Source organism: Chaetura pelagica, unplaced genomic scaffold, assembly GCF_000747805.2.
Source record: "Chaetura pelagica isolate M959 unplaced genomic scaffold, ChaPel_1.0 scaffold344, whole genome shotgun sequence".
In the NCBI taxonomy this organism is placed as follows: Eukaryota; Metazoa; Chordata; class Aves; order Apodiformes; family Apodidae; genus Chaetura; species Chaetura pelagica.
Window position 1 is genome coordinate 4,817,594 of NW_009953098.1, and position 24,863 is coordinate 4,842,456.

The 24,863-nt window shown below is 39.0% G+C and overlaps 1 protein-coding gene across 1 annotated transcript in view; it reads right to left on the reverse strand.

Annotated features, from left to right (window-relative positions):
* Positions 1-24,863, reverse strand: part of IL1RAPL2 (interleukin 1 receptor accessory protein-like 2) — a 326,988-nt gene that overhangs the window by 73,326 nt on the left and 228,799 nt on the right. Inside the window, exon 5 of the mRNA XM_009997109.1 lies at positions 20,486-20,560. Within this exon, the coding sequence (XP_009995411.1) occupies positions 20,486-20,560 (75 nt within the window). The remainder of the gene's footprint in view (positions 1-20,485; positions 20,561-24,863) is intronic.

Sequence of the window (24,863 nt, forward strand, 5' to 3'; positions counted from 1 at the left end):
AGCCAGGAGCTGCTGTGGGTTTTAAAGTAATCCTGTCAAATTTCAGGGAGTGGCAATCAGAGATGTCAGTGTTTGAATGTAATTGTAGGAAATTATTCAGACTTTAATAAAATATACATCTAGGTGAATGGCCATGAGAAGAGACGCATCCTATTTACGTACCTCATTTTTAGGACAGCTCTCCTGGGGCTGGATGCTAGGGAAAGATTCTTCATTCTCTCACTTTTTTTTTTTTTTTTTTTTTTTTAAAGATCCTTTCTTTTCCACCAGAAGCTTTTTGCTTTGCTGTTCTTCTCACCAAAAGGTAGAGTCTCCTTCTGTATCTTTCTCTCCCTCTTGTCTTTCTGCCTTTTTTCTTTTTTGCCCCAGACAGCTTTTTCCTTCCTTTCCTTCAACCCCTGTCCCGCTTCTTCTTTATCTCCTCACATCTCTCATGCCCTCCTGATGTAATATCATTTTAATTTCACTTCCTTTCACAGGCTGTCCTTTTCTAGGGACTGAACAATCTCCCAATACCATCAGTTTCACAACTTTTAAAACACCATCATGATTTTTTTTGACATTTAGATGTTTTAATGCTAACATTATGAATTCTTTATGTGAATCCAAACCAACTTATGCTTAACAGTAGCATGTGGAAATGTTGACCACTAATATGGTAAACAGACTGGCACTAGAAGAAGTGAACAGAACTACAGTTATGAAGGTCCCTGAAGAATATACGGCTGACTAGGCATTGTCTTTATGGTTGGAGCTGCAGGTTATATTTAAATGAAATCCCTTTCAAGACTGTTAAACATTCGATTGGACATAATTATTAAGCTTTAATTCCTCATCACTGGTTCTTCCTTTTTCGGGCTGAAAGAATTCCATTAACTCATACAATTCATGGACAATACAGCAACGGATGTAGGATGTTCTGGGTCTACATAACAGCATAATTGCTCTAATTTATTCTTAATAATGACAACTTGGCCATGATGAATTACCCCTTTTGTCTGAATACCCAATGACAGCACACTGCAAAGAGACAAGTTGTTTCAATAAGGCAATGGTTCTGCTAAAGTTTGCAGCATTTTCTCCAACAGCTGGGAATACTGGGAAGGGTTAGGGGGCTGGTTGGAAAAGACACAACTCACCTTGGGCAAAGTTCACTTGAAGCTAGTAAAATTTGGTCGTTAACAGCCATGGCTAAAATAGCAGGTCCAGATCTAGTGATTTTCCTGGCAGTTTGCTAGACTTTTGAAAATTCAGCTCAGGGTGGGGGAAGGGAATAGAGGAGAAATGAGAGAAATGCAAGAAAAGCATGTTGCCTCCAGAGACATGAAAGACTAATAACACTATTATATGTTAAAAAAGCCATAGCCTAAAATGTAACAATTAAAAATCAAGGAACTAAACGAAGAGAAAGCAGACAAAAATCTATGAGAATCTGTTTTCATTTTATCAGGGTGTCTCAGCAGCTGAAGTTGTAAACAATAGTAAAACCATTGGGTACAAGGAACACATCCATTCCCAATACAACTATTTATGGACTCATCTTTCAGGTAATACAGACCAAATTTGAGATCTACTAAGCAGATAAGGCTTTATAGGCTCCTAAGAAAGCCACAAGATTTATGTATTACTTTTTTCTTGAAAGAGGCAGCACCAGACCATGCACTTCCGTTTTTTTTGGGAACAGCTCAAAAAATATTCTTCTTAGATGCCTTCCTTAATAAAATACAGAATGGACAAAAAAGGCAGGTGATTCTGAACACTAGAAACAATTAACTTTCACAGTCTATTTTCCTATCCTACATTAAAGTGATTAAAATGAAATTTACTTGCAGAAAATAAGACCTAACTGCATTACAACAACAACTTCTGGAATTAAATCCCTCTTTGCAGGCATTTAGGCACATGTAACTAGAGCTTAGCTCATTATTTATAGAAAAATAAAAACAGAAATTGAGCCACTACAGAAAAAGTAAGTGTAATCTAATATTTGTTTTGTGTAAACTCAGACCATCAAAGGGGGTTATTAAAACTGTGTGTTACCTCAGAATCTTTACATACAAGAACAATTAGTGCTAACAAAAAACAACTATCTTGGAATATAAGATACCTTTAGATTAGCAGAACCCTACAGAAGGGAATGCACTGACACAACTATCTCCGTTAACAAAACCTCACAGGTATTAAATCACACCTTTGCCATGCAGGTGCATCACAACTGTGCTTGCAAACAAAACTGGAGGTTTAGGAGATGTTTTGGGATGGGAGTACTATGGCATGCAAGCCCTGTTTTGTTCTGGAAAAAGATAATCACTCAGCCTCTGAGGTCCAAACATACTCTGGTATGACCAGTTAGCAGAAAAAGAACATTTTAGCTCATATTAGTCTATTTTCTCTCATGTACTGTTCCTCTATGCAGCGTACTTGTAAATAATAGAGCATTCCCACAGAATTAACAGTTTTAGACCAGCAGTTTCACTTTGGCTACATATCAAGGCCCAGATCCTGTTGATGTTGAGAGGGCTATGGATGCTCAAAACATTTTGAAAATAAAGTCACATATAACTACAGGCTCAAGAGCTAAAAACTGGGCATCCAGCTTCTTTGGAGACATCAGAGGCAGGAGGGCCCACTCCCATTACACAAGGCACAGAGTGAGTTCAGACTGCAGCAAAGCCTGATTTTTGACTTAAGAATCAACAGTGGTGTAGAGCCACAGGCTGATGAATTGCTGTCCTGCTTTATTACCTTCCCTGGTTAAAGCATGCAAGTCTAGAGTACACTCATCTAGTACACAAAGTTATCAGATCCTGTTATACACTTAATAGATAAAAGAGCTCACCATCACCAAATGTCAATTCCCTCTATGTGCAATTCAGAGTACACTATGTGGCACTGGGCTGAACACAGCCAGTGTTCCTAGACCTTTAGCCTTTCTTATGAGTTTGCCTTGCCCTCCATGTACTCAGCTTTCCTGAACTGCTCACAGTCAGACCTGGAAACTGTATTGTTGCAAGGATCCCAACAAGATGCCAGATACACAAATACCATTTCTCCAGTCCTACATGAGTGTACTCCCTAGGGATTGTATTAGTCCTTCTAGTCACAGAAGCCTCCCACATCTCCCAGTGACTTGATTAATCTTCTACTTGACATTTTGATTTTTTTGCTAAATGAGTGCTCATTTGTTCCCTTTTCACCTTGTTTGTTGCTATTTTAATACCTGCTAGACTACTTTGTTCATTCATCTTTGACTGCAGCTTAGGAAGTGTCTGGACACAAGAAGTCCTCTGAGCATGAGCTTTGAAAACAGGTCCCTGGAACTTATATTCAGGAGGAAAATGCATATCTTTGGGATACAGTTACCACTGGTAACAGAAGAACTGTAGAGACAGCTTTTCCTGATGTGATCAAAGTGATCACACCAGGACATAGAGCAGGAAGATGGAACCTCAGCATTAGAGACCTTAGAAAGTTACGTGTATTTGGGGGACATCATAACTGGCAATATATGCACTTTCAGCTGTTTACAAATGTGATGGTTTACTTAAATTATCCTTAGGAAAAAAAACCCAACCAAACAACAAATCAACCCCCCAAAAGTCATTACCAACAAAACAACAACATTGCAAAACAAAAATATAAAGGTTCCTACTTGCTAAAATTCACTGCCTCTAGAAATGGCTCAGGAAGTCCCTATGCTTCCAAAACCAAAAAGGGCAAACTCACCAAGTTGTATGGCCCTTTTTAAAAAATTATTATTCCACATATGGAATCACAAGAGAGGCTGTGAAGTTCATACACTCTCAGTGCATTGAAACCTGCCAGACTCAAGTCTAAGAGACACAGAGCTGGAGCCAGGGGGGGATCCAAACTGGGAAATATACAGAGACCATAACATGAAGGAATAATTGCAAGTCAGGCCTGACTCTCTGGGCATCAGTCAATATTTTATTAATGTGCACATCTTTATTCTCATTTAAAACACAACTGGACAACAAAAATACATGAGCTTTTATGCATCGTACCAAACAGTTCTTTTTTCCCCAAGGTTAAATTTACCAAGATTGCCTGATACACAGAAGAGGAATGAATGAACCTCAAGGAGAAAAGTAAAAAGAAAAAAAAACAGTTTTTGATGGTGCAATTGTATTTGCTCTTTGTGAAGATCTGAGAGAAGCTTTCATTCATATTCTGAATGGGAAAAGGAAACTGAAACAGGTGGTCTATTACTAGATTCATTAAACAAGAGATTTATGCATTACATATCCATCTTGAGGCAATTAGGCTGATCATTTTTTTCTTCTTTTATGGCTTCATTCAAAACTTTTGGTAATAAAGCAATTAAAAAGTAACTATCCAAGCATTTATCTATGATATCAAAGACAACCAGCCTTTCTTTTTTCAGAAAAAAGCTGCTTCACTTTCCATCCTTAGAATATAGAAATTTAGAAGCAACACTCACTAATAAGACAGTTTCATAATGCTGCCATTGTCCAAAGTCTGAATAGTGAATGATGGGGTACGGACTTGCTAAAACATTGTTTGCTTTCTATTTTGGAAAACGATTTTTTTAAGTTTGATTTTAATCTCACAAGGCACAGGAACAGCAAGCAGAGAAATGAAGTTGCCATAAAATTAATCTGAATTAACCTCCCTGCTGCATGTGCTGGGTTTCTACAGATACTGTCCTCAAAGGTGAGCACAAAATCTGCAAAAAATAATGATTTTCAAAACTCAGGTTGATGTGACATACGGAGTCAATCAGACACTAAAACATAAAAGGATGGCTGCTGCAAGAAGATGCAGGTGCCACAAAGCTGTCTTTTTACAGTTGCTTCACATGAATGGTGGAAGCCAGTGACACCAGCTAACAGACCCCACAGCCTCCTCTCCCCCAGGAAGAGGTGACAGAAGGGGGATTTGTAGACTATAGTCCCCATAGCCCTCCCTCCCCCCAAAAAATCTCAATTTTTAGATTATTTCCTAAAGTTAATCACTGAATAAACTGAAGTTAATTCTGTCTGTCAGTAATTTAGATAATCCAGACCTGGACACACACTTATTGATAGCAGACTACACAGACTGATACAGTTGCTTCAGCTTAAGTCCCTGCTGTGGCTGCAAGATTGTTCTTGAGCATGGACCAAAGTGACTCTTTGAAAGTCATGGGATAAAATTGTCATTTTCTCATTCTCTGTAGCAACAAGTCCATCATCTACTTTACAAAAGATAAAAGGAGACCCGTGTGCACACAATTACTGCAGTGATTTAGGTGCTTGGTCAGGGCAGAGCTGGCACCCAGTGTGCCAAGTGGAAGTGCAAATCCTCACCTTTTTCTCTGCAAGCAAGATATACAACTTAGTGACTTCTCTTCTCTGAAAGTGGCAAACAAAGAAGGAAAAAGCAATGTTCAAAGAAGACCGAAACAAAAGCTTAAGTGAACTTTTTCTGCTACTAGGAGCTGTCTTCCCCTGACCTCTTGCAGTGTGACAAAAATAAACGCTGTGTAATGCAGGAACTCTGAATAGCAGGCCAGAAACAACACAGAAGGAACACTTGGTATCACAGTGATACAAAGGTAAATCAGTTCCAGGGCTTTGGTTTGCTGCAGTTAAACGCAATGTCAACAGTGTTCACTGGGCTCAAGCAACAAACCCAAATATTCTAACCAATGAACCCAACCTGCCACATGCACCCTTGTAAGCCTTGTAAGGCTTACATGTAAGCCTTGCTTGTGCACAGGCACAACTTTCTCCTTTAAGCCACTGAACAACATTTTTCTCTATTTCCTTTACCCATCTCCTATGGATGACTGAAACTGCAATGGTGGAAATCCCAAGAATCTGAAAGGTTTCAAGCTCAAACCCCAAGTCCCCAGAGCCAAGCCCTGTGATGCCAGAAACTATACTTGCCACTTCCTGCAATCTGACTCACTCACTAATAAAATGCAAAGCAAAAAAATCCATCAGCATAGGCACTGTAGGATATTCTTTGGGAAATGGAGAAGCTGGATAGTATTTTTCAAAGTGTAGTTCTAATGATGTACCTACAGTTAAAGTGGAATCTATAGTTACGCGAAAAAAAAGGTAAAAAACCCCTTGAGTCTGATAGGTAAGTCATCTTGTGATTTATAGATACCAAATGAAAGTCTTCTGAAAGCTCATAATTCTGTGTATCCTAAAAAACAGTGTTCACAGGTACACAATGTTCTATAGGATTAACCATATTACAAAACCCAGCAATTACAAACCACCTTACCACATTCAGTTCAGAGGTAGAGGGATAGCAGAGCACACAATGCAAACAGAGTTCTTGGTCTTGTTCCACCCTACATTAGATACATTTAGTAAGTTCTGGAAGTACTGCAGCACATTGTGAATGATGGATGAAATGAATAGTCTCTGCTCAGTGCACAGCAAGCAGCCAGCTCCCTTCTGTGCTGCATCACTTGCTTTCAAGGTACTTAATATGCAACTTTGGTGAGAGAGATTCAGAAAATCCCAGTGAGCCCAGATGTCTCAAAAATTATAAACATTTCAATTTTGTCCCAGGGCTTCAGTTGTTTTCATTTAAATTTTAATTTTATTTTTGCCTACCTCTATCCAGTGACCTCTCTTGTCATGGTGCATTATGGTCTCAAAACATACATGTACCACTACTGGGTGCTTAGCTACAGAAGTTTAAAGTCTTGCTTCATCTCACACTAAGCAAACAGAGTTTAAGTTTAAAGTCTTGTTGCTTCATCTCACACTAAGCAAACAGAGTTTGCACTGTTTGAAAATTTAATGCAAGAAGGAATAAGTGGTGAATAATAAGCTTCACTGCATTTTTTTTAAATCAGGCACCACAGAACCAAATTGTTTTCCTAGCACTTTGGGTAGGTCAGTTTCTATAAAACATAAATCAAACCACAAGCTGTTTGGATTGGCTTCCATTGATCTAATTTGCCATCAAGTACAATTTGCTGGGCAGAATTACCATGGAGGATAAAAGATTTGGGAACTGTACCCTGTAAACAAGCAGCACAGATTGCCTTACAAACATTTATGGCAAGGTTTAAGTCACAGCTTCAATTTTGCTGGGTCAGAGATTTGTTTCTCCTTAGCTATATTAGTATGTTGTTTGAGCTTATTGGGCTGGGTAGGAGGTCAGCTGCTTTACTGCAACTGAAAGGTTAAAACCGCAAAAATCTTGCTATTTTATTGCTTTGTTTCATTCTGTCCCTCAATCCTGCCTGTTTGCATCAATTTATTATTACTTATTACATGCATGGGCATAAGTCAGAAGAAGTTGCTTTATTTTTGTCCTAGTACAATGGTTTCCAATTGTAACCCCATTAGGAATATTTAATAAGAAAAATCAATAAAACAGTTTAGCCACTGAATCCACTTCTGCTGCAACTCTATAGTTAGTAGAGAGGTATGGAAGGAAAAACAGTATTAGCTCTATCACCACTATTTCTCCTACTGGGCTGTTTCCTTCAAAGGAGAAAGCAGGATATTATTTAGGGATTGTGTAATGGTTTTATTTACTCCTTTATGGGCATTGTAAGGCTGTACACACAGCAATAGGCCTTTATAAATATAATTTATTATTAGATCTGAAATTTCAATCTAAAGATACAAAATTTTTGCTGAGGAAGAACAGTGAGTGCAGTAAGTCTTTCCTGTTGCCCATATGCCAGGCTCTCTTCAAAGCTCATTGACAAAAAGTGCAAGGGACTGGAAATGCACGATGCAAGGTTGGCAGGGATCAGCTGTCCAGGCATCTTTTAGCTGACAAGGTGGTGCTGAATGCCAGATTTCAGGAGGGTGTTTCTGTTTCTCCCTCACCAGTATCCAACCCCACTAAAAAAGTTTTGGCACTTTTCTGGAGCCAATATTAAAGCGATATCCACAGTGGCAATGCCCAAGGTGCTACACTGATCCATCACTACTTACCATTCAGCCAATGTAGTATTTAAATAACACCCAACTCTAAAAATGTGTTTATTTTTATCTATATATCAAAGCCATGACTGCTTTTGCTTGCTGGGAAAGGACAGAGGAACTACTCCAGGACACCGTTTTCCACCAGTTCCCTCAAGAAGGACATTAAGGGTAGAGAGCAGAACGGGTGATTCCCATCTTTGGCTGGAAAATGAATCAGGCTCATTATACGCCAGACACTTTCACTGATTAAGAAGATGCTATATTCAGGTAGACAACTGGCCAGAAACAGATGCTGTTTGTGGGCATAACTGAACATTAGCAAATTGGCTGTTTATTAAAACAGGTGTTTGTGGGACTCATGTGTCTGACACAGCAGATGTGGCATTTTGCTGAGAGATCATGTTAAAGAGCGTCTGCTTCCTTCCCAGTTACACTTACACTTCAACTGAGTTGATGTGGGAACTAAATTAGATTCATAGAGTCAGCATTGGCTTTGAAAACTGGTGATTTCAATCAGGGATATAGCAAGAAAATACAAGTTTTTCTTCATGCCAGCTGTTTTGTTGCCCACTTTTGATCTGATAATCATTCATTATTGTCCAATTTAAAAAACCCACAAAAACCCAACTGTTGGAAGAAGCTTCTCTAGCTTGCATTAAAACAACAAAAACAATCCCCCCTGCATACACAGCCCAAATTCCCAAGGATCTAAACAAAATATACCCTATTCATACCATCAGAAAGAGGGGGAAAATAAAGGAGAACAATAGCTTCACAGACTGAAATTTAGCTGGAGTTAGAGCAGGAACACTACAGTGTCACCATGAGACCAAGCATCCTTTCTTATAGGAGACATCATGCTTATTGACACTTGCATGCTTGGTTAAGTGTTTCAAGTTTGCTGGTATCAGCCTGGGTTGATCAGCTAATTCTGAGTTTAAATCATGTTCTGACAATTGTTTTCTATTCTGAGACATGATGAAAAAATTCTGGACCTTCCAGTGACACGAAGATGCCATGTCCTTTTTCTGACCTGCTTATACCACAAATTAGAAATAATAACAATAATAATAATAATCTTAATTTTGCAAGTTTATATAATTGAATTGTTTATTTATTTAAAAGACACATCACTGTGACAATAGTGTATAACACCACACAGCAAACATATCAGGTCATGTCATGTTTTGGAAAAGCAAAAGGCAGCAATTATTTTACATTTTTTGTAAAAATTAAAGACAGGTGCTTCTTCACATGACCAAACACACCTTATCTAGACAGACCTTTGGTTTGTCTTAGAACAGAATACCAGAACTAGACCGGACCTGGGTATCTCAATGCTGCTCTAGCATCTCTGTTCATAATTTAGAGCCTCAACAACTCCCATTTGTCACTTAATCTTCACTGTGCCAAAAGCTGACATACACCCAACTTCTGATAAGAGAGCTCCCTAAACATTAAAAATATTGTTTCTGAATATGATGCACTTTTGAGCTGGTTATGTAAGATCACAGCATCTCAATTTAGAAAATACTGATTACTGCAGCAATTCCTCAAAGACCTTTCAATTTAAGAGATTTTTGTAATTTTAGTTATTGTGAACTTAGAAACAAGATGACTAGAAACTCTGAAAGGGATTTATCTCAGTGCTTGACTCTAAGTTACAGAACAGTTGAACAGGAAACAAGCCAGTGATATACACCCATAAAAGTTAAAGATGAGCCTTATATCACAAAAGAAAAAAAATAAACTTCATGATCAGTTTTGCAGAAACACTGGTGAAACAACTTACTCCACCAGTGGCATTGTACAAGACAGGTGTGAACCAAGGACTCGATACAAAATCGGCATAGAAAATAAAACACTTACTAATTCCCAGAGAGGACTTAACTTCTTAAAAAGCTATTCTAAAATCATCTAAGACAAGCCTGCCTGTTATACACTGCATGTTGTAATTTGCCTGTAGAATTCCTGTTTGATTTTTCACAGGCAAAACTACGGGTCATAACCCCCCAAATGCTTGCTGAAAATTTAGGTGTTTGAAATCACAAGTTTAAGAGCCTTCTGACTGAAGAGACTTTTCATAAAAGAGAGGTCTGGCTGTGAAGGGATGTGCTGGATTGTGAGATGCTGGGGCTGGGAATCCTGAAATGGAGGGAATGCTTGCTTGCCTCTGAATAACTGCTCAAGTGCAACAGATCCCTTCTCAGAGGCAACGTGCCCACAGTGCGACTAGGAATTTGATATCTACACAGCACTCGCTTTGCCAGATGATATTTAGAAAAGCTAAACCACAATCCTAAATAAAAGCACTTGGTCAGTGATCCTTAGTAAAGCTGATTTCTTACTGCATACGGTGCAGTCTCTGCAACTTAGTTTCCAAAAAAACATGAAAGGCAGATGAATTCAGATGAAGTTAAACCACAAATATCCACTGCACTTACAATTTAAACCCTCCGCTTACTCCATATGTATTCACTTCACTGGGGCAAATGCTCAAATGTTCCAGCAAAGCAGTTTTATGCCTTCAATGTTTATTAATATCAACAACTTGCAGAATATTATCTATAAATTTGATTTCAAATTCATCAATGCAGATCAGGAAATTATTTAAAAGAGTTAACGGTAATGCAATCAGGAAACAGAAAGCTTGATTTGATCAGCCTGCCCAATCAAAGCAGCTTAACTTCTCAAATCCTGTATATTCAGGGCTTAGCAACAAACTATTCAAAATAGTGTCAAGTCCAGAAGCATTTGCAAAAGGTATTTGAAGAAAGATCCACATGAACAATCCTTCTCTTCATAAAAAGTGACAAAATTCACAGAATACATTATTTGCTATTATTTACCCAGCTCACTAGCAGTGAAAAAGCACAACACACCAGCTTTGCTTGTTTGGTTTTTTAAAATAAATTTCTGCAATCCTAGGTATTTAAATTCTCAACTCAAAACACGGAGCTTGATCAGGGAAACACGGAAAATGCTTCAAGTTTCCAAAGGATTATGTAGCACTTGACCTTTAAAGCATGTAGCACCATTTGCAAATTTTAGCACTGAAACAATCGCAGGGGCATGTGCAGCTCACTTACAGTTTAGTAGCTGCTTGATATAAAATGAATTTTACTCATGCCTTCTAACTAATGCAGAGTTGTAAGACCATCACTGACACTTATATTTGAGCTAGACAAATAATTCAGTCTTTAATCCCAGGCTCCTTTGAGGTGAGGTAACTATACACCTGACTGCAAAGAAATCTCAGTGGATGTTTTCATGACTAATCATATTCATTTGTTCATGGGACTAGGACCAAGCATTTTATTCCCATATACTATAAGCAGATAACAAAAACATATTCAGTACTAGAAATTTACAGTAATCATTTACTGTGAGGCTGGTCTGTTAAACTAAAAATGTGTGATAGAAAATAGTGTCTCTCAGCTGCCTTTCCACATATTACTGCTTTGTATGTTTTTACTTTTCAGCTGATTACAGGCACTGAGAAGTCATGTACCGTGTCTTCAGTAGGTAATAAAGCCATTTCTTCATTTCAAGACAAATCTTGTTTTGGCTCTCTTTCGTTTGGTCTTCATTGGACTGAAATGTCCAACATGAGTACAGTAAATAAACCTAGTTTTCAATGGTCAAAGTTCAATTACCTAATACAAGCTATTTGTTTCTGTGGGATAGAGAAAAACGCAAGGGTATTGAGAATGAAGTTGAAAAAAAAAACCATGGATTAAACGAAGCAAAGATTTGGTAAGCAGAATTCCATCTCTTTTCTTTGGAGGGACTGTAACAGCTTTGATTTTCACGGCCTTTAAGGTCATGACATCACGATATTGAAATTTCAAGGAAAAAAAATTATACCATCACTCTTCATTTTCTGCACTGTCACCTTTGGAACAGATTACAAAGCACAATCTTCTATTATTTTGCAGTGAGGAAGGAAAACTCAGGAGAATGGTTAGTCTAGATTCTCATCTTTACTGCCCACTGAACAGTGGGCACTGTGATGCATGACCCTGACCTTTTGTAGCCCAGTGTATTTTGACTGTTTGCCCACTCAGCTTGATCCCTACATTTTAGTGAGGCTGTAAACATGAGATGTGGAATGCCATGCCCAGCAAATCACAGAATGCTGAAAAGGTCAAAATTGTAGTGCTGAATGTTTCTACTCTGTAATTTACAGAATATATGAGGCATTCACAGCCTAATAACTCATTCATACAACAAACACTGCAGAGAGAACGTAAAATGGCAGAACACAAATTCCTTTCAGTGACAGCATTTCTAACTAGCACAGAAAATGGTGCAAACTTTGCCCTGTGGTTCTCTTTTCTAGAAAATTAGTATTGCCTGACTTTCAATGCACAAAAGCATATGTCTGCAGACTGTGTGGTCAGATGTCTCAGCTTGCAGTCCGGCTCAGAAAACGAAAGGCAAGGTCCCTGAGGAAAATTCTAGGTCAAACCCTGCCCTATTTGTATTCCTTCTTACCCTTCTAGAGCACTGCCCCAATATGAGGTGATATTATTGTCACAACATTCCTGGAAGCTAGAGAAGTACCACCCTTACTTTAAAAGAGGAGATAGAAAACTGGTCAAGAGAACTCTAGCAGAACTAGAGAAACCACAGCTCTTATCAACAGTCCTAATCCCCTTCTCTCTACTAAGACCATCTCTTTTAATTTCTGTTCTGTGGGCTGAACATTTTTGCAGAAACAATTTGTGCCCATTTCTCAGACACAAGTCAAATGCACTAAATCTATAAACCAGATGAGATCCTTCAGCCAAGTTCAGCATAGCTGCACATCTGTAGTGGCTGAAGTGATGGTTGTGTTTGTTATTGACAGTTTAGTCCTAGCAAAGTGCTAAAAATGAATGCTCTGGACACTCCCCACACAACAGTGACCACTTTCAGAGAAAGTTTTACTGGTGCAAGAGGATTTGAGGCATCCTCAAGCATCATAAATTAGCTCATGGCCTTGGATTCGTGCTGATGAACTACTCTAAACCGCACCATACTGGAGTTTCTTCTTTACTACTTTCTTGTAAGAGAAAGAACCCAACAGATTAAGCTAAACTGTTTCAAACCTAACTGCAAGGATATCTGACATCGATACATTGTTTTTTCTTCTATAAAGGCAGTGTCATTTTGTCCTCAGCATATGTATAAGATTGATCTAATAACGACTGAAACCAACATAAACAATAAATTACTTATAGAAGTACAAAAGAAAAATTTGGAAAGCATCAAATCTTCCTTTCTGACATATCTCTGCCCATCCCATGGATCCCAACAAAACATGGATCAGTAGCCAGAATTTGGCCTTATCTTTCCAAGTCCATTAAAACAACAAAAAATTAGTCTGCAGATAAAATGTTCTCTGCCTCAGAGATGTAAATCTGGATTAACCACACAAAAGGCAAAACAACTGTGGATTTACACCTGCCAAACAAGAGATTCCAGCCTCAAGTCTCTGAAATCCAGCATTTCACCATTATCCCTGAGAGAAGCAGGGATATTAACAACATACTAAATTAGCATCAAAGCATTAGCAGTAATATACTTAGGGTATTTAGGGAACTACTTCTAAACCTAAATGTCAGACAATTTGTCTCTAATATTCCCTGCAGATTAGTACAAAATGATTGCAAGAGATGCAAATCCTGCCTCCTTTCACACAGGCACAGATGGCTGAAATAGCTGTGGAGCTGTATCCCTTGCACTGCAGAGGAAGGCAGGTCCTAAAGAATATACACCCAGTATCCCTTCATTTCCCAGTGAAAATTGCTCCTTCATTTATTTCTCTGCAGGATCATGACGTTTTGGGTAATAGTGTCTGCACTGCTAGGAGGAAATTATTATTCAGCACCAAGTCTGGGGTGAAATGATGACATAGCAAGTCTGTAACCTCTTGAAGAGAGGGGAATAGTGTATGAGGTTTAGTCTCCTGTGGGAAGATGTGATCTCCAAGCTCATCTGTGGGAGGAGACGGATACAGTGGAGAGCCCTGGACATCTGGAAGGAGGTGTTGAGGAGACAACAGCAAGGGTACCAGCTTGCTCCTCCAGACAGCAACACTGCAAGGGAGACATGCTGCGAGTTGAAGGTGCAGCGTGTGGAGAACTGGAGGGGTTCAAATTTTTGCTGGTGTTGGGGTGGAGGGGGCACCAGCCACGTGCTCTCTCTGCCTTCAGTCCCATCTCCCCTATGCTCTCCATTGAGAGCACACAGACCTAGATCCCTGCTATGGGGCTAGGGGTTATTACACCGAGACAAAATAAGGCAGTAAGATATGATTTGGGCCAAGACTGTCACCCACCCCACACTCAGGCCTTGCCCAAATAAAGAGCAACTGAGCGTCTATGGACAACTTAGTCTCTTTTCTGTAGGGCATTCAGTGCACAATTTAAGCACTTGAATGGGGCACCTCAAGCCACTATCCCACTTAAATTACTATAAATAATATTTACAGACTATATTACAGGGGTAATATTTACAGACTATTCTCACAGGAAAAAAGTATCTTAAAAAAGTTGGATTTAACACTAAAAAATTGTATTGCCAGAAGTAGTACAGTGTAAATATAGGTAATATCATTTCCTATCAAGGCTGTTCTTTATAAGACTGATTTCATTTGCTTATGATTGATCTGTTAGGTGAAATCAAAGATGAGATATTCTTTAATTATCTTAATTAGAGCTTTTTAATTTTGGAAGGCAGGAAGGGGGAAGGATCTACATTAAAAAATGTCAGGCATTCTCACAGAATGGGTGAAGAGAAGCAGGGAGAAAAGATGTTACCTTTCTTCTGTCCCCCTTTTTTCACCCTAAGTGATGTGCAATTTCACAGTGAATAGACTCTACACAAGACATTCCCAGGAAAATCCTCCAGAGTCTAATCAGGCTGTAAGCTTTCAGAAGAGTAAGTCTGAACATGTTCTGTAGCAACTCAGGCATCAGCTGCAAAACCCCAGCACGCTGTATGCCCACATCTCCTGCTCGACTCTGAGAACTCCTTGCAATCATGTATTTGGGGCAGCCACCACGTTTCACACACAGTGACAAGAACTCCAAAACCCAACAGAAAAAGTGGGAATGGGGGGGATAAAAATATCTCCAACCATATCTCCTTGCCATCTATCTTTAATATTAATTGTTCTCAGACATCCCTTTTTGGTCTCAGCTTAATCTTTCTCTCAATTCAGCCTCTGCTCACTCAGGGCCCATGTGGGTCAGGTCACCTTTGATTCCTCAAGGTCTGTCTCTTCTGTGCTACCCCAGATGAACAGAGGGACCAGGAGCAGCACAGGGAGATAGAGCTGATGACCTTAGAGAGGTGCAAAGCTCTGGATTTGGCCCAGTTCACAGAAACAGAGATCTCCACATGAGAGCTTCTGCTAAGCCCTTGGTGGAAGCTGAGGAAAAGGCAGGCAGAAGGGTGGCATGTAGCTACGCTCATCTAAAGTACCTGGTTTTCATACAGACCTGCTGCATTCTTGAGTAACTATCATATGTGAGCATTTCATCAGAGAGCAAATGAAAAGACATGCACAACACTTGGAGGACTGACCAGAGAAGAGTTTCAACCTGCAAACACACCAATAAAAATTCCTTCCCAAGTTGCTTTCAAATCACTTGCTTCATTTGAATTACTTTACATTTCAAAATTTCTGTATGCATTTTCAAAGATCACCACCCTATTCAACTAAGATACTTACCAAATACCTTTATGTCCAAATATGAAAAAAGCATTATATAATCAGCAAATCAGCAATGGTAGACACTGCTGGATTGTCTTGAATAGACAGGCCTGGTGTGAAATTGATGTCTCTGAAAGATCTTAAAGAATTAAAAAAACCCAACAATCTGCATTTTTAATTTTTAAGACAAAAAGTGGGGTCTCAATGAAAATTCAGACTGGACGGAAAATGTAGTATCTTAACAAAGTCCACAAATGTGTGGATTTTCACTTCTTACAGTCAGTGCTTCAAACAAAAAGGACTTTCTTTTTTTTCTAAAACTATTTTTATTTCATTCCCATGCCTGTTAGCAGATGTAATTTTGTATATTCTCTTGCAGTTTTTTTACAGTAGCTCTATTGATCTACTTAATATCTAGTTCCAAGGAATTGCACTGTTAAATCTAGAAACAAAAATCTTTCTTAATAGATCAGCTATTAGGAAAAATTAGAATCCTCATGAACTATGTGTCTTCTTTCCTCAGCATCTTTAGGAGCAGAGAAACTACCACAATAAAAGTGAGTTAAACCCCTTGAAATGTTATCTGTTCAGTAAATGAATTAACATAGATGTTTCTTGTTTTGTTTTCTAAGACTCCTGTTATATTTCTTAAGTAAGTGCCTGAAAACAAAGCATATGATACATAAATGATATATTCCATTAATATAGACACAGACATGCAAATGTTAATTCCAGTAACAACTAATTCATAAGAGATAAAGTTAAAATTGCGCTCATTGCAATACATTGTACAGAATTAATAGATTTAGTTTCTATTCTGATATTGTATTTTTGATACTCTGTGGAACACATAAATGTAAAGCTAGACTCTGGGAGCTGCTTATACACAGACTAGATGCAACTCCTACAAGATCCTTACAGATCCTTGTCCAGCCAAGGATCAGCAGAGCCCAACTGTGCTTCCTTTCTTCCACAAATCCTTATGCCCCTGACATGCTGCTTTTACACCAGCTGAGAGCTGGCAGTGCAGTAACTCACAGCTACTTATGGATCAATCAGATTTTGGCTCCTTGATGCTACCAGAATTGCGCAAAGGAGCTAGTTGAGAGGAGAAACCTACTCTATCATCATGTAATCAAAATATGGAAAATTGGTTATCTTTCTTTCCACATTCTCAAAGCCCAAAGAGTGAACAAGGTTAGCTGGAAAGAGCTCAAAAAAATAAATGAAGAAATCAGCAGAATTATGTGTACGGCATGTTCCACTTACTGTCAGAACAGCTGTACGTGAAGATAGATCTCTAAAACTTACTGCACCACAGCCTCAAGACTTCTGACCACGGTTTTGATTTTTACTTTTCTAAATCACACAAGGAGTTCTCTGACCTCAGGGATTTGGCATGAACTATCCATATACACACTTAGCTTTATATGGCAAATCAAAGCAACAGCAAGTTCCTATTCTAAAAAAAACACAACAGGTCTTCAAACGACTACTTTCAATCACAGTGGCATAAGCTCTATTAAATTCACACAGAGCTTTACAAGGGAGACAGTCACATTTTACAAAGAGTTTGTAGGAGTTATGGCACAAAACTTTTCATGTGCAATCTTCAGGGCTTTCTGCTAAAGCCACACCATCTCCTGGGCAGAAGACCTATACATATTATAGCTCATACTATCAAATTTTATTTCAATGTCATGAAGACAAATCTGGGTTACCTTTTTTCAGGAAGGGCATGATATTATCATATTAATAATATGCTTGCAAAAGTATACACTATATAGTACAAATAAAAATTATTTGTTAAAACCAAGATATAGTAAGATGAAATACATGGCCTACTATGTAATCAGGAATTTTGCTGATCCCAATGAAAAGAGCTACAATAAACAATGGGTATTTTTAGTTTTGTTTTTTATGAAAAAGCAGCAGCAAATTAAAACAAATAAAAAAGCTGTAATTATTTTCTAGGTCAGTCCAAAGATGAAGTGATGATCTGACCTGCTAAAGCATCCAAGACAGTGAAATTGTTTTGAACAGTTTCTCTCGTCCTCTGGGACACTCTTTTGTCTTCCTGTCAACCCTCTTCTCTGGCTCTGTTTCTCCAGCACAAGCAAACACAGAAAACAAGAAAGAAGCAAGTTCTAGTTTCTGCTTTTCTCTAACCTTGACAGAGTTGGTTTTGATCTGTGTCATATTCCAAAGGAAAACAGAAAAAGCAAAAAGTACATTCATGCTCCCTAAGAAGAACAAGGCAGACTCTGGGCCATGTTTGAAGCCTGAAGGAACACTTTTATCCACTGTCAATAAGAATTGTGCATACCTATTTTCATGTGAATCTTCTTACAAAGGCTGAAAGCCAAAAGGTGAATAGTGACGTCTGCAATCAGGTCAAGTAAGCCACTAAATAGCTAGGCCACTGCCTAGAGTTCTAGGAAGATTTTGCATTGCATTATGTTAATTATTAAGGATAAAGAGAGTAAATAATTAATCTCCTCTGCTTATAGAGCAAATACAGCTATTTCTTTAAAGAGTAGTTTTCCAAGAGAAATCTAAAATAATCTCTGCAGAATGAGTAGATGGATTAAACTCCTACTTCTTTTGTGGTTTAGTGGCATGCTCATACTTCCACAACCACTGAACTAGAAGACTTACTGGGTGACTTTGCTTTGATTTCCAATGAAATACTGAAGAATGTCACTTGTTCAAAACTTCTCAGAGCTTAACAAGTATTCCAGTAGATGACCCTACTTAGAACTTTCTCCTCTGTTTCTTTGTTGCAATCAAATATTCACTTTCCTGCAAAGCTCTAGCACACACTGAGGATCTGCAGCACCCTGCAGAAGTCAACACAGCCTCTCAGCCCCAAGTTGCAGGTGGTCTGCACAAGATGAAGGTATGCTGAGAATTTTCTAGCTCTAGTTGCCATTTAAAATCAAGAGGTAAATCAATGAACTTCATTGTATATTAAAGAAATAAGTTCAGGTTCTTCTGTAAGCATTAACATTTACACATAATATGAATATGGTTTAGTGGTAATAATCAAACACATCAGCATAGCAGAAAAAAAGCACCATATGTAAATACCCTAATCTTAGGGGACAACCAAGGGATTACATCCCAGCATATACAGATGCAAGATTTCTATTTCCCTCTAGAAATATTCTGAAATCCTATTACTGAGCCATCTCTCCAAGGAGAGAAGGGGATTTGTTTGTTTTCATTTTTTTTAAAATCAAACCTCTTTTTAATAAGTCAGAACAAAATGTTTTCATGCAGAAAAAAGAAGGAATTTAGCGCAAAAACAACATTGTGCTGATGGAACAGGGGAACTTGAAAGAGAAAATGAAGATGGAATAAAAAATGCAGGAAACAAAGATGTGCACTTTGTGAGTGCCTTTATAACACAGATGTATGCAGGGACAGTTTGCTCCCAAAGGAAGTCATTAGAACATTGACTTTTAAGAAGCTGGACCAGGATAATTAATTCAGCCTTTTGGGATTATTCAAACTTTGATTACTGTGTTTTGCTGTTAATTCTACTAGGCTTTTGACTATGACGTCAAGCCCATTTTTCACCTTCCCTGCTTTAGGTCAAATTTCTGCTCAGCCACAGATACATGAGTCCAGTGAAGGGAAACCTGGACATGCACAGATGTGACTGACTGCAGAACTCATCTGGCATTGACTGCTTCCCTCATCTACTACTGGCTTCCATGTGCAAGTCCTTACAGATTCCCAAGTAATTTCAGGAATTTGAGAGAAAGCTTATCTTTAAGATTAACTATGGTCACAAATTATTCATATTTTCACCATGATCCAACAATCACATTTAAGAATTCAAGCCCAGTTTTAAAATATTTCATAGCATCTTAAGTAATTCACTGAAACTGCTAGGCATCTTGTTTCAGAACAAGGATGTGCCTTTGTACTCAACTCAAGGACTCTGTAGGGTTCACAAAAACAAATAGCTTTACAGCAATTATATCAGCCCACTTAATATGTTTCATTCTGACCCTGCCTTTAAACACTATTCCACCAATGAATCCTAGCTAACTTGGGTATAAAAGGAAGAAGAGAGTCAAGATCAAGAAGGATAGTGACACAGCTTCAGCATAGAGTGAATAATCCATTTCTGCAACACATCTCTTATAATTTAAGCTCATAGCTCCACAGTCCTCAACAACCACTCAAATTCTGCCTCTCAAACATAGAAATCTATTTTCAAGTCACTGAAATAAAAACTCTGGAACTTCAAAGCTGATCCGTTCTCTCAGCACCAAGATGCCCCACGGTTCTCCATAGTTAGCAGAACTCTTACATTATAATTTCTCAACATGAGAATAAACACAGGCTGCTAGCTGAGATGCAGAGATACACATTCACAGAACAACACATAACAGGAGTGAGAAAAGCATACAACATTTCAGTCAAAAGCCCTTTCTGGTAACCACTCACAACAACCTGAAATGCAGTTTTACATTAACTTTGAAAGAAGTCAGCACTTCTTTTACGAGAATATTTGTCTACATAGGGAGGTGAACATCAACTGATCAATGCAGCACCCACGTAGACATGTATTCGTGTATCAATCATGTATTAAAAAGAGCAGTGGTGTTTTATATTTAACACCTAATGTAACCAATTAGCACTGCCATCCCCTGACATTACACAAGTTCATTCCCTTAAATTGCCATGACAGTAAATTCTACAGTTATAAATGAGAAACTGCAAATTGATTTGCTTGTAGTAACAGTACCATTAAACTTTCCTTACCACTTTCAATTTTTCCCATCTGCTACCAGAGTGGAAGTTTAGGATCTATTATTCCCAGAAGGGGACTTACCCAGCTGGACATCTATAACAGTTGGCTGGTTCTCCATGGGGAACAATGGCTTTGGAGGTTTGTCTGTGAGTAAAGCTAGAAAAGAAAATGAGAGAATGTAATGGAAAAATTGAGACCAATGACTGCAAAAGAAAAGCTCTCTCATGTACACGATCAAATGTTTGCACACTTGATGGCATATAAACACTTATCACATAATATGGCTGTTACACTATTAACGTGTTATCACTTTTCTAGTGGCCTGCTGACGCCACAGAAAAAAGCTATTTAAAAAATAACATTTTAAATATGAAGCAGCAAGCCCCCCTCCTGCAATTAAGGCACTTAATTAATTTGAAATGCCAACAAAATCTCTTTCAGCATGACCAGTTCCAGCATGTCTTTATAGTTGCCCAAAACAGTACTTAGATGCTCAAAGAAAACTTGCACAGAATTTTGTCTGATGAACACCAGCAGCTGCACATCTAGCTCACAATCCCACCCAAGACAGGTGGGACACTTGTTTTCTCAAAACCCAACTGGGGACCCTGCCTTCTGCTATACAGAATTACCACCATCTGAGAGCAGGAAACAACACCTCAGACTGGCCCTAGCAGGTGACTGCTCCAGCCACTCGGACAGGCACAGATAACACTACTACTGAAAAGTACAACTAAAGACACAGGCTTCATGACCCACTCTGAGAGCTTAGTGCCAGGCTGTGACCTACCCTTGCAAGATACTAGCTCTGACAATGCAGCACACTAAGGACTTTTTCTGCCTTACTTGCCATTCTAGGATTTAATGCCCAGCCACATGCTGGAACAGCTTAGAATACATTTGTTTATGCAGGTACCAGCTGACACAGTGCACTACAGAATTAAGATTGAGAGGAGTGCTCACACACAGCTTCTGTGGTTTGTCCCAGGGTAACACCAGGCATGCTACCCAGGGCATTTCTTGAAGTCCTGGGTGCTGGATGACAAGCTGGCAAGACACTTCTTTACTAAGAGGCACCTGGCAATGCATTATGGTTCCCAGAAGATCCCAGTGGACATGGCCAGAGGCTGCTTAGGAGCCAGACTGCTGGGAAACTGTTTAAAGTGCTGTTTGCTCCTCTGCTTATATTCACCCCCCTAGGAAGTAACACCTAAACTTTAAAACAATAATCAGGTGTTGAGATACCAACAACACTTCTCTTGGTGTTTTTCCACAAAACATTTAAAGCCATGGTGTTGTACAAATTGATACACTGATCTGATCCTCTGCAACTGCTCATCCATTTTATTTCCCAGAAAATGTTGTACTTGCATTCTCTCTTTCTCAGAGGTACAAGGAATATGCTGTCCCAGAAGAAGTACCTCAGAAAGAGACCTGCTGAAGACTTGGTCTCTGAAGTTAGTTACACAGTGATCTTCACCACACAAGGGAGAGCATGACTTGCTGTAAAAAGCAATCTCTAGGTACCCACAAAATTAACTGAAGAAAACAGCCTTGAAGGAGCAGCACTTTCTTCTAAGTGTAAATGCAGTGCTAAGGGCCTAGAGACTAATTTTTTCAACCACAGCCTTACTGTTTCAAAAAATCTTTAATTCCTTATTCAAGCATGTATCTGACAGACTAATAAGTTCTCTTGAAGTAGCACAAAACAGTTAAAAACAAAAAGCCTTAGGATAAAATTTCTTATGGACAATGATAAACAGCTAGAAAAACTACCAGACACCCCAGTAAGCACCAGTTCCTTCACAGTTAATTATTTAACACAGCTCTGCTTCCCCACACTATTTCCTACCTTGCCTCTGCAGCAGCCTCATAGTACACTCCCTGTTACCCATCAGACTTCTTTTATGGCAACCACAGTAAGAGACAGACAGTCCAAGCTCTTGTCACAATAAATGAAGCCTCTTAGTGATATTTTTGAGGGGCTCACCTAAACACCCCTTCTTAATTCAATGCAGATCACCTGCCTGGTGTGCCATGTGAAGGCATGTTCTAAGCCAAGAGGCACCACCTGTGCTCCAAGGGCCTGAATTGCTACCAGTGTGAAGCCAGTCAGCACCAGGGTCATGCACTGAAATACAGCTGCTTATGATTTGAAGGCCCTCTTTCTTGTAATTCAGCACTGCTGATATGTTTTCCAGACTAGATAACTCTTCTCAGGGAGATGAAGGCAGAAAGCTAAAAATATGAATTCATATATGGCTAAGAACTAGCCAAATGCTGGAGAAGTGTCTTCTTCCTCAGGGTGGATAATAACTTTTCCTTTTCTTGTGATAAGTACCCAAAATACATATACTGTTCTATAATTTTGCTTTTGATGTTCCTCCTATGCATTTGTTAATGTAATTTGAAATTATGAAAGGAACAATTATCCAAATATGAAGCAAAATGCAGGGAATATAAGGAAATAGTTTCAAATCTTTTATGAGACAATTACATGCCAACCTACTTCCTTCAATTAAAGGATCTGGCATTTTCCCACTCTTAATTAACATAGAGCCATTACTATCATGCAATCAAAAATCTGGCCAACCTTTTGACAGCAGAACTGATCTGTTTGAATAGCAGCCTCTGGGGCAAACAACAGCATGCCAACTCCTTAATCTGAAATTAGCTCTTAGCCCAAATTAAGGTTTTGTTCACTCCTAGTTCAAATACACATGCTTCCAGCCATGGCTTAGATCTGCTTTGGCATCTAAAAATCTTGGCAGTGACGTTGCAACTTTCACACCATAGAAAATGGAACTAACTGTGTGCAAAATGCTAAATCAATGTTAGCCAGAGGGCACATGTTGCTTAGTGTTACACCTACCTAACTCCCTTTGGCTCATCTGAAATCCCAGTTCACACCACTAGATTTCTCAATGGCTGACAGTAAAATGCTTTGGGCGTGACCTGCTACTGCTTTTCTTTTATGTTGCTTCTTACACCTAAGCAAATGTGTGAGCCAACTGTGCAGATGTAAATGTAAATGTGACAGCTATAGTCGTGGCTGCCAGGGAATGAACAGTGCACTTGCAGAGTTAAAAGCCTGTCTACAGAACCAAGAGTTCCCACCTGGACTTGTAATAAGTATCCTCTGTGGACTAAGCCTCTAACACATTCACCAGCAAGTCCCCCTGTCAGATCAGAACAAATGCTTTTCAGGTTTTTGGCACAGCAGTACATTACCACACCAGGAGAAAAGCAGTGGAAAATCACATAAAGCAACTCATTCATAAAAATGCAACTTTGTGAGGTTGTGTTTATATGGGGACACTGTTCCCTGATTAGCTGTATTGTAGTGTGTTCTACCAGTCAGTCAAAACACACTTTTCCAACATTCAGCTATTGTGCTGCCTTTCCTTCACCACAGTGTCAAGCTGACAAAATGATTGCACCTCCACCCACAATTCACTGTAACAGAATAAAGCCATTACAACAAAATGTTGTCAAAGGATGAATGTCACCACCTTTGAAAATAAACACTGAACACTTATGCTCAATAAACTCAGAACTTGTGTGAAAGCCAGCAGTCATTAGCAGGAACAAAGAGGTTTTTTCTGTTTATTACTATTCAAGCAGGAAATGCAGCTTTTGGGACAATGGGGTGAAATGATACAGCAACTGGATGCTGCTCCCTCTGCCACCGTCACCATGAATATCACTTTTTGAAAACTCTACCTAGGTTCAAGAGTGCTTTAATGCACTGTTTGGTCTGCCTCTGTGGGACAATTTTCTGCAAGAAAGAGTTTAGCATTTTTATATTAGCAGTAAATCATTTGAATTCATCACATGAAGTCTTTTTATGACATAGGAAGAAGTACAACACAACCCCAGTTTTAAGGAAGGTGCTGTGTCCATGCTGAACTACAGCTCACAAGGCAAATTCATTTTGAGGCACTCAAATGCTCTTGGACCATTACTGGTGGTTTTGATTCTAACCCATTAAGTCCTCAATGACTTGGAACAGACCTGTGTTTGACAGGTCATAGTACTGCACCAAGAAGCTGGCCATGACTGTAGCTCCCTTGACTTTGAGAGCAGTCAAAGCCACTAGCTGTGTCTGTCCTGTTCTCGCCAGCTGCTCCAACAGCTTCTGCAGCAGCATGACCTTGCATCCCACGGTAACTGTTTAAAACTAGTAACAGCAGCTGGCAATTCCAGGTGCAAACTCATCTCGGAACAAGATGTCTTGCTGCCAGTCTTCTCACGTAAGATGTCTGCAACCAAGGCATGTCTGCATTAGACAGCTAAACTGCTTTGGAGAGCAGGAGCATCAGGTACTGGATGAACTCTCCTGAATTCATGGAAATGTTAAGAAAAGTAGAAATTAACTAGATTTGGATTTGGGATCTTCTAACTTACAGATTTGTGTAGGACCTTCTTTCCCCTTGTTTTCAGGCAATCAAGTCGTGTA